The sequence below is a fragment of the Nanorana parkeri genome, unplaced genomic scaffold (assembly GCF_000935625.1).
Source record: "Nanorana parkeri isolate BGI_ZX_2015 unplaced genomic scaffold, ASM93562v1 scaffold1361, whole genome shotgun sequence".
Lineage (NCBI taxonomy): Eukaryota > Metazoa > Chordata > Amphibia > Anura > Dicroglossidae > Nanorana > Nanorana parkeri.
Genome location: NW_017307629.1, coordinates 55,820 through 65,934, shown reverse-complemented (window position 1 = coordinate 65,934; position 10,115 = coordinate 55,820). Strand labels below are relative to the sequence as shown.

The following is a 10,115-nucleotide window of genomic DNA, read 5'->3' as shown; positions in this document are numbered from 1 at the left end:
GAACTCCTTCTGCACTTCGGGTCAGCCGAACATGCTGAGCATGTTCGGCTGATCCGAAGCCACACGAAGCAAGCTGATGTACGGCTGAAATCAGCCGTACCAGCCTGAATTGAATAGCCGAACAGTGTTCGGCTCACTTCACTTCTGATCGGTCATTCACTCGGCTGCCCTCGGCAGCTTTGTGAATAGACCCCTATGTATTTTTTCTTTATGTTGCGTTTACATGTATTTTTGCCATGTTGCATTACGTTGCACTGAAAAAAAGTAGAGCATGCTCTACTTTTTTTTTTTCAGCACACCCCCATTGGCCCCATTCCCACCCATACATTTCTTAGGTCACCTTCTGTTGGCATCTGTTGATACGGTATGACTGGGGTCTTAATCCTCCCTGAACTTTCACCTTCCATATTCAGTCCTTTTGTTTAACAAAATTTTTACTAATAAAAGGATTGGAAATGTGTTACAATGGATTGATTATAGCCCGCCATTTTTATTCGGCTTCCCAGTTTCATTAAAACTAGAACATGTTGTATTTTAAATTCGGGATAGAAATGTGCCAAAATTTAATTTTAACATGCATGTTAAAAATACAGGCAAACTGAAAACCTGTATTGTTAAATTTTTGCTCCTTTTAGAAAGAAAATTATTTAAAAAATGAAGTTAAACAGTGCACATGCCATTAGTAGCGTTAGGATACTAAACCATAATAAACTGAAGGAGATTTGTGTAACCCGTTGTTCAAGAGTTTCAGATTTTCCAATCAAATAGCTTACTTTTCCAGCTATGTCAACATGTCACATGGAGAAATAAAATACATTATCTCCTTCATTTGTCTTGTAGTTTCCATTATATCATTATTAATACTGTAAATACCTGTATAAGGAGGTAACTCCTTTCCCCCATGCGGTATAATATTTTATATCAGGCACTTTGTACTTGTTTGTAAGGGATGTGTACAATGGTAGCTCATTGTAACTAGGTTAATCACACATGCAATTATTAGTGTGCGTTGTAATAAATATATGCCATAGCAGCATAAGCCGAACTGAAATTATAATAGTACTGTGAGTAGCAGGATACCTTTGTGCTGTAACAGTAACAATAACAATAATAATAATGTGTTCCACTTATTTTTTAAATGAAAAATTCACAGCACATTTATTGCCAAAGCTATTAAAACATCTCTATAATAAAGAATTATTGTAAATGAGGCTACAAATAATTGTGCATGGCCCTGCAAATGAAAATTGCAGCATCATTTTCAATATGACAGACAATGCAGAGTTCAGTAGAAAAAGTTTGGTCATTCTTAAGTTACACAATTTTATTAATTGTTAGATATGAGCTTGATTGTTAATTCTGCACAGGCCATACCGGTATATATTAAATAAAAGGTCTCACCTCTGGCATATAAGTTGGAGAAATCTGTCTCGGTGTGTCGGAACCTTGATTCCTTCTCAATGTTCTCACAGACCAGGAGATTCTTGGAGGACTGTCTCTCCTTGAAGGAACTTACAATTCTGCTCTTGTCCTCCAAACTGTTGTTCCTCTGCAGGAAGCCTACATTATTACAAACAGAACAAGTCAGGGGCATGCTCTTATCGTCCCTCAGCATGGTGACAGCTGAAGAGAGTTCTGGCTTTAGGACAATAGATCAACTGGAAGGTTATTCTGCAAACAGCTAAACAGACCTGTTGGATGGCTCTTTTATATGTGCTTATCTGACAGTAGGAGGCTGAACCAAAGTGACATCAGCAGACAGCTAAAAAAAAAAAAAAAAGATTCCACCCATGCAAAAGTTGACTAGACAGATTCCACTCTACTAATCAACCACTAGGAAGCAGTTCAGGATCAGTCAATGCTATTACAGCCTGCAGCAAAGTTTATGGACTGAGCAGGCAGATAGAGGGGGTAGTGATGGATGATTAATAGCTGGACTACTTTCACTCAGCCTCTTGTTGCTCATTCCCAGAGGAAGGATAATACAATCCTTATTCCCCCATAACTGCCTCAATAAGAAGCACTCATTTGTTACCTAACCTTACATTTCAGAAGGGTAAATGAATGCTGCGACATGGTTGATTAGTAGAATTGGAAGTCTCACAGAGGCTGTGGATCATATTTTTTTTCCCCCAGTCAATAGTGGCGTTAACAGACAGCAGTAGAGCCCGGGTAAATGACATGTAATTAATTGCAATGCCATGTATCATTCGGCAGACAGCAGCTAATGCCATCATGTCTTTGTGGTTTTACGATTCTGAGCAACCATTGTCATCAAAAGAATTAGGCTCGACGTAGACGGCCAGATACATTATCATGAGCAATGGGAGATGAGACAACTGCTTTTCTAAAATGCATTAGTCGCCCGGCCAATGGGTGCTGGTGGAACAAATACTGTAGAAGCTTTCTTCTCAGTAGATAGTGGAATAGCTGGAGCCAGTTCATACTAAAAAAATCCCAAGAATTTGAATATTTTAAGTGTGCAACAATGATATTGTGCAGTATTCAGAAGCATTCATTGTTACACCTTAGGGAAGTACTACAAGTACCAGTACTCACATTATCATAAGTGACCCTGAAATATTGCCAAGTATTAGCACTCTAAATCTGACCACACACGTCACAATCTGTGCCATCTTTTTTTAGATTTAACAACAAATATGTAGTGCAAGGGATTGCATGTTTGGATATCACATACCTCCCAACCTTCCTTTTATTTGGAGGGACTTTGGAACCAAATCCCTCCTCAATTGTCCCTCTTCTTGTTCTGATGTACAGATATCTATGAAAAAAAGTGTTCTTATGCACTAAGCCTTTATCCTATCTTTAATGATCGCATGTTTGCAAAATCGAAAATCCAATATAAAGAACAAGTAATGGTGCAAAAACAACAAGTTGGGGTTTAACCAATCATTTTTGGTATATAAATTGTTAACAGTCCCCATAACTGGGGGAATGGTAGGGGGTGTGTCCATTGCCTAAATACATAGTACTGGAAGGTGTCCCTCTTTCTCATCTCAGAAAGTTGGGAGGCATGACAGACTGAATGGACAGTTTTGAGGATCCTTGCACTACACAGGTGTTAGTAAATCTAAAGGAGATTGCACAGAGGTTGTACATTTACTGCAGAATGTAACATGTAGTAAGCTTTAGAAAGCCTACAAAACGAGGGCTAAATGTGTTCTGCTTAAAAGGCCAAATTGATCTATTCATACACTCTAATTTATTTACTGTGCAATCCTAATATTCTCTGTTATTATATACAGGAAATGAAATTATGACAAACAAAAAGGCCACATAATATACACAAGCAAAAAGGTCACATGAGATACAAAGAAAGGTGAGAAAGGTACATAAATACAGTTAAAGGTACAGTTAAAGTGGTATTAAAGTCACAATTCCCCCCCAATACTGCTTTAAGGACTTACCGTACCTTAAATGATAGCTCTTGATCCAATCATCTTCTTTCCAGTAGTTTCAGGAGTCCCTCCAGCGCTAGTGCCTGTATCTGATCCAGCGCTGACTGCTGTGTCTTCTGTGTCCCACAGGGTCTGTCCGCGTGCATGCACCCGGCTGCGTGCATTGACGTACACTGTGTCTCTCCTCTTCTCCCGGCCGAAGATTTCTATTGCCCATGATCCTTCACGGCTGCTCGAGAATCTTCAGAACTTCAGACGGGAGTGAGCGGCAGAGACACAGGTAAGTTATTACCTATTTGGTAACTTTTTTTTTTTTTTTATGTCTTTGCATATATCTACTGCTTGCTAGCAGTAGATATATGCAAAAACCCCCCCAAAAAACTGAGTGCTTAATTCTACTGTAAATTGTTTACATTCTTTCTGTTGTACTGCATATGTGACTTGTCTTACCAGAATGGCATGTGGCTAATGTGTATTCCTCCTTTAAAGACATAAATGCTTAGTCAGCTTTAGTTTTTGTCCCATCGATAATGTAGTAAGGCCTCTAGGCTATCATGGACAGCTGTTAACTGATTTTTTAAAAATATAAAAAAAACATACCACATGGCTATTATTATGTGGTATGTGTCAGGAAATTCCTGTAAAGCTGCTTAAACTCTCGTTTGTGACGTATTTAGAGTAGAACTGACTAAAACCTCTGTTCAGTTTCTCAGGCCAGTGCTGTTTAGGCCTATAAATACAACCCATTAACGGGTTTATCTAGAATCTGGACCTGAAAGTACTGTTAATATGTAAATGAGGTGCCGTTGTAACCCATGCCCAGATTCATTTTGTGTCTGTTCCAACCCACTTTAAGATTACTGTTAGCCAAAAGGAGCCATGCTGCATCTGCAGCCTCCCCCACCACTGGACTATAGTGACTAACTCATGAAGCATTGAAATGAAACCAGTCCCTGGTTTATGAAATTTGAGCTTCCCCTTTGTCGCTTAGTAAAAAAACAAAAAACAAAACCTGTAATGAAAGAAATATGGAAGCCGCCACCGCTGACCTCTTTCTAAACATACTTGTTGCCCGGCTGTCTTGGGCCTCAATACTTGTTGAGCCTCTAAGTTTCAGGAAGGAGTAATGCTCATGTTTCACGTATAATCATTCCATTATCTTGAGGCCTGAAATTTGACAGAAACATTGTTTGATGAAAAAAACCCCCAAAAATGCCAGCTGTACAGATCATCTTTTCTGCTGATTCCTCCTTTCTATAAATGATCTTACCAAAAACCTTCAACCTAAAGGGCAACTTCATCTTTAGTAGGGTCGCCAGCCGGAGTCTTTCTTTGTTAAGGCTGTGTGACCCCTGACAGAGAACATCGCTGGATCGGGGCTAAGTAAGTACGTTACTGGGTGAGCTGCTCTTTTAGGGGGGATAGAAAAATTAAATAAAGTACAAATTTTTAAAAATTGTCCTTTTAAATGGTCCATTTTTATCCTCTGTATTATGTCTATGGGTAGCTGTAAAGTTGCTTAGCTATGCTGAGGAGGAGTGGTCATACACAGATCCAAAACCTTTTGGAATCCGTCCATGTGTGAATAGCTGCCTTATGGACTCCATAACTAGCATGTTGCCATTAGGTCATAGTTTGTGTCCAGAGTGAAACTGTAATTTGTATAGTGTTTTTTTTTAAACATATTTTCTTTATTTATTTATCATGACTACAAAACAAATGAAATACAAAAAAAGTTTAATTTTTTCAGGTAAATATGACATATTACTATTATGTAGCGTTCTGTCTAGGCAATGGATAGAACTGAAGTCTTTTTGTATTCCTCTGAGCTATACTAAAATAAGCATGCTGTTTAGGGCCATGAATCATCAAAGCAATAGCTCATTCCTTATCAGACTTATCGGTCAAAGGTTTCATCACACAAACTGAGGCTTAGCAAGCAGTGGCTGTGATGCTGGGACTTGAGTTAATCTATTGTGCTCTGGGAATCTTTTGTCATGTATAAAACAATTTTTCAATTCTTGCAAAAAAAAATTTTTTTATTTAAAATATTCTGTTTATTGAAGGTCAAGGTCTGTTTTTTTCAATTAAATATGGAATAAACAATTATGCCAATTGCTTATGTCAGTTTCAAGGTTCAACAAATTTGGCCCCTGTTGTATTTAGATAGATAACAGATTAACAACATATAAACCTGAAAAATAAACTGACTCGAAATCATTCTAGTTTCCCTGTATTCCCCCTTCTTTCCCACTTTTTAGGCTTTTCCACTTTTGCCAAGTTCTTCTTTTACTTTTTGTTATCAGCTGTTTAGGCAGCCATTGCTGTACATTAAAGCTGGGGAGCAATCCAGCTGCCTTTGTGCAGTCAGGAAGAACTTTTGTTTTGCTCTATGAGCTAATTATCTTTAGCTGCCAACAGGAATTTATTTTGCCTTCATTTGGACCACAACCACTGTAGTTTTTAAATGATGAACTTAATGGCCTCTTTGTTCGGCTGAGTTAACTATGTAACTGTGTGAGATGGGAACTCCCTGCTGTGTGTACAGAAATGGCTTCTGGAGATCACCCTAATCCTGATTCCTACCATTAGACACACACAATGCAGCCGTAGGAGACAAACAGTATGAAGTTATGACCATTGAACTGCATTCTTGTTCTTGGTTAATGACTTCAAATCCATTGAAGACAGTGGATTAGCATGACAACCAGGCATTTCTAGAAGCAGGTCAGCATTGAGTGCATATGTACACTATCATCACAGGTTCCCTTTAAACTTTAAGTCAATTATGTGTGCAATTAATGCATAGCGCTGATATTCGGAAATATTGTGGGAAACACTTAAAGTGACCCATTCCAAGAGGAATGGTCTTCCAAAGTCTTCTGGAGAACTGACTTTTTTGGGAGTATTAATCTCCTAAGAAACATAATACTCTTCTTTCTGCTCCCTGTGCCACTCTTCTCCAGTCAATTTTTGAGATAGGCTCCCCCCAAATCTCTCACCGGTTTTGCCTGCTGACCTCTATGTCATTTCAGCACACATTAGTGACATGGAGGTCAGAAGAAAGAACCAGTGAACGCTGTGAGGGACCAAGGAGATTGACACTCCTGTTATTGTTGGACTTTGGGGAACTATTTCTCAGCAACAGAGTGAAGTTCAGCAGTGCAGGCAACGGGAGAGGGAACTATTACAGTCTACAGTAAATGTACAACCTCTGTGCAATCTCCTTTTAGATTTACTAACACCTGTGTAGTGCAAGGATCCTTAAAACTGTCCATTAAGTCTACATCATGCCTCCCAACTTTCTGAGATGAGAAAGAGGGACACTTTCCAGTACAATGTATTTAGGCAATTGAAACACCCCTGCCATTTCTCCAGTTATGGGGACCATTAAGAATTTATATGCCAAAAATTATTGGTGACACCCAGAATTGTTGTTTTCCACCATTACCTTTCCTATATTGGCTTTTCAAAATAGCAAACATCCTATCATTAAAGTACAATATATTTAGGCAATGGACACTCCCCCTGCCACACCCCCATTACTTTTTTTCCATAGCGTTTTCTTTATACTGGCTTTGCAGAATAGCAAACAAGATATAAGGTGAAGGTTTTAGTGCAGAATAACACTTTTGGTAGTTAAATAAAACACTTCCTTAGATATCTGAACATTAGACCAGAAAAAGTAACAACTGAGGAGTAAAGAGGAACAGAGCGATTTGGTTTCAAATGAGGAACAATTTGGGGGTAGGGTTTTGTACATATTGTTATTCTTTGTTTAATTTGGGCAAGACTTAAGATAACATTTTTGTTTTTTTGGCCAGGTAAATATAAAATATTGGATGTTACTATGTAAGTGTATTTATACCCTGACAATAAATGTATCTTATTTGCTCCCGTTTGATCTGCTAAATAATAAATAATAATAAAAATATACCATTAAAAGTATTTTGCTATAGCTATTCAGTTGTTGTTTGACATGTTGACATGTTGTTCTAGTCAGAAATTCAGAGGGTCCAATGTCCAGTGCTCACTTCCTGTGTTTTCTCAAGGAGATTAATTAGCCCTACCAGTCCTTATCTTGTGATTACAAAATGATTAGCCCTAATGTTGTGGAGATGGGAGAGCAGGTGTGGCTGAGTAGCTGGCGAGAAAAAAAACTGGTTAGGGCTGACAACTCTCACTCCACAAAATTGCTGTGTTTTGTCAATCCACAGCAGAGATTAGTAACTGAGTGCATTTTTGGAAGACAAACTGGTATTTTTCTGTTCTTGTAGGGTAATTAAATGAAAAAAATATGAGCATGTACTACACAGATGTACTGCATATTTTGCCCTGACACACGCTTTACTGGAACTCCAACTGGTCATTCAAACAGTGACCCCCCCCCAATCAAACTGACATAAGTCCAAGTTTTCTATCAGGCAGAGATGCAAAAGCAAGCTACTCTGCTGTGCTGTTTCTTTAGCTAACTCATACAGTGTCTATGCCCTTCCCATGTTTTTGTGGATTATTTTTTGTCCCAAAAACATATTAATAGGCTATTAGGTACCAAAGGGCCCATTGTTTTAGTCTGTGTTCTATGCTACTTTTTTGAACAGTGACTGACTTTGTTGGCGTAGACCAAGGTAGTAGTTTGCAATTTAACGATATAGGTCTTTATCCCATGAATTGTTTCCTGTTGAGATGACAGAAGCACAACAGGGAATCTAGCAAGGGCATGTCTTATGTGTCAAAATGTTGGAGGCAAACCCTGTATTTCATCCCTGTCTAGGCAAGTTTTAAAGGTATGCAGTAGCTATATGGTTATGTAAGCAAGGGCATTCACTTATCACCAATTATTGCTTCTCAGCCCAATCCATTGAAGCTGCATCCAGTTGCCAGGCAACTGAGTTTTTTTTTTCTCGTTGAGTATTAAAGCTGCACACAGAGTAATTTGCATTAGCAAATTTATCCCAACTGCATATTAAAACCATAACTTCGTTCGCCAGGCATTGTGCCAGCAAATAATTACAGCCATAGCTTGGTTTCCATGGAAACCAATCTACAGTGTCACATGATGCCTTTTACAGCATTTATGTATCCAGGCATACAGATGTTTATGTGTTGTCACCTATGCGGGTGTTGAGCTTTCAAATGATTATTTTAGAAGCATTTTTAAGTTATTTTCACAAGAAATATACCTTAAATAGAGGAAATGGCTGTTTGCAAAATATTGCTCCTGCCAGCAACAGCAACTGATGTATGCCTACCTGAATGACAGACTGTTAGTGATTCAGCTATGTGTAGGTTTAAAAAAGGCAGCTCAACCAATAATCTTTGTCAGGGCTATGTAACCAGACTAATGGAGAAGAAAGGAGGCACAAGCGAGATTGTGAGGAAAGAGTTTTGTTACATGTTACACTTGTCAGTGGGTTCCGTAGCAGCAGTGTGGGCTGCAATTCTCCCACTGATCCTTAGTTTTAATAAGCGTCCACAAAGCACATGACTACCTTGGTCTGACAAGTTGCAAGTAGCCATGTTAGTCTTTGGATCACTCCCTGTGCTGTTGTAAAGCCGCCCTTGAATTATAGGGCCGGGTTGTCCATCCATGGGGCCCTATCTTCTGCCCTAGTAGCCGATGTACGGCTGATTTCAGCCGATATACGGCTGAAATCAGCCGTACCAGCCTGAAGTGAATAGCCGAACACTTCTGATCGGTCATTCACTCGGCTGCCCTCGGCAGCTTTGTGAATAGACCCCTAAGTCCTGTAAACTTCTAGTTCTAAGACCCACTCCTTGACATTCAATTATCCAATGCTAGAACTTTAGTAGCAGTAGAGGTATTGGCATTTGATAACTGAATGACAGGGTCAACTGGAAGGGTCAAGTGATAAGCCAAGACCTTACTCCAGATAGGACCTGACCTTGGTGCAGCATGACTACCTGCCTAACCATATGGATATAAACAAGCTGCATATTATCAGCACTGTCCCATAAATGAACCCTTAGTAAATTATATTTTATATTTTTCTGGCACTATTATTTTAATATTGAATAGCTTACTGTATATGTTTTTAAAATAATGTTATATATAATCATATTTATATAAAATCTTTATTTTATAAATAAACATTTAATATGGAGTGCAACCAAGATACTGATTTTGCATAACATTTTGCAAACCAAACAAACAGTAGCTTTTCCTATTGTGACTTTCTTTCTGTTATTCAATACCCATATGAACCCATGGTCATACATGAAGAAAAAGGGGGAAGAAAGTAGGATACTTTCCTATCTCATTCAGCTTTGACCTTCAACTTAACAGACCTCAGATGTGGTGGCTGCATTAGTTTTTATTTTGAAGGACATTAACATTTTTATCAGGTACAGAAAATGCCTGTTGATCATGCTAGAAATCATTGTCTTTAACGTCATATTATTGGTGAACTAAAAATACAAGCAATTTTATGTTTCTTCTGTAAACGACTAATTCTCCCACCCCATGTATTAGTGATGAAGAAAGGAAGACATATTTAAAGTCAAGCTTGGCTGACAACCATTATTTCCATCTATAGATACAGTGGAATGATTGTGTTGCCTCCCTAGGACAGGAATTGTTATACTCACAGAATGACCAGGTAAAAATAATGGAAAAAAGCCTGAAAAAAAGAAAACAAATGCAGCCATGTCATCTAAGTACTGGTAAGCGGCAAT

General features: G+C 38.5%; 1 protein-coding gene across 1 annotated transcript in view; it reads right to left on the bottom strand.

The window, feature by feature from the left end:
- The window catches only part of GAD1 (glutamate decarboxylase 1), a 65,697-nt gene that overhangs the window by 39,223 nt on the left and 16,359 nt on the right, over window positions 1–10,115 (bottom strand). Inside the window, exon 3 of the mRNA XM_018569580.1 lies at window positions 1,402–1,560. Coding sequence (XP_018425082.1) covers window positions 1,402–1,560 — 159 coding nt within the window. The remainder of the gene's footprint in view (window positions 1–1,401; window positions 1,561–10,115) is intronic.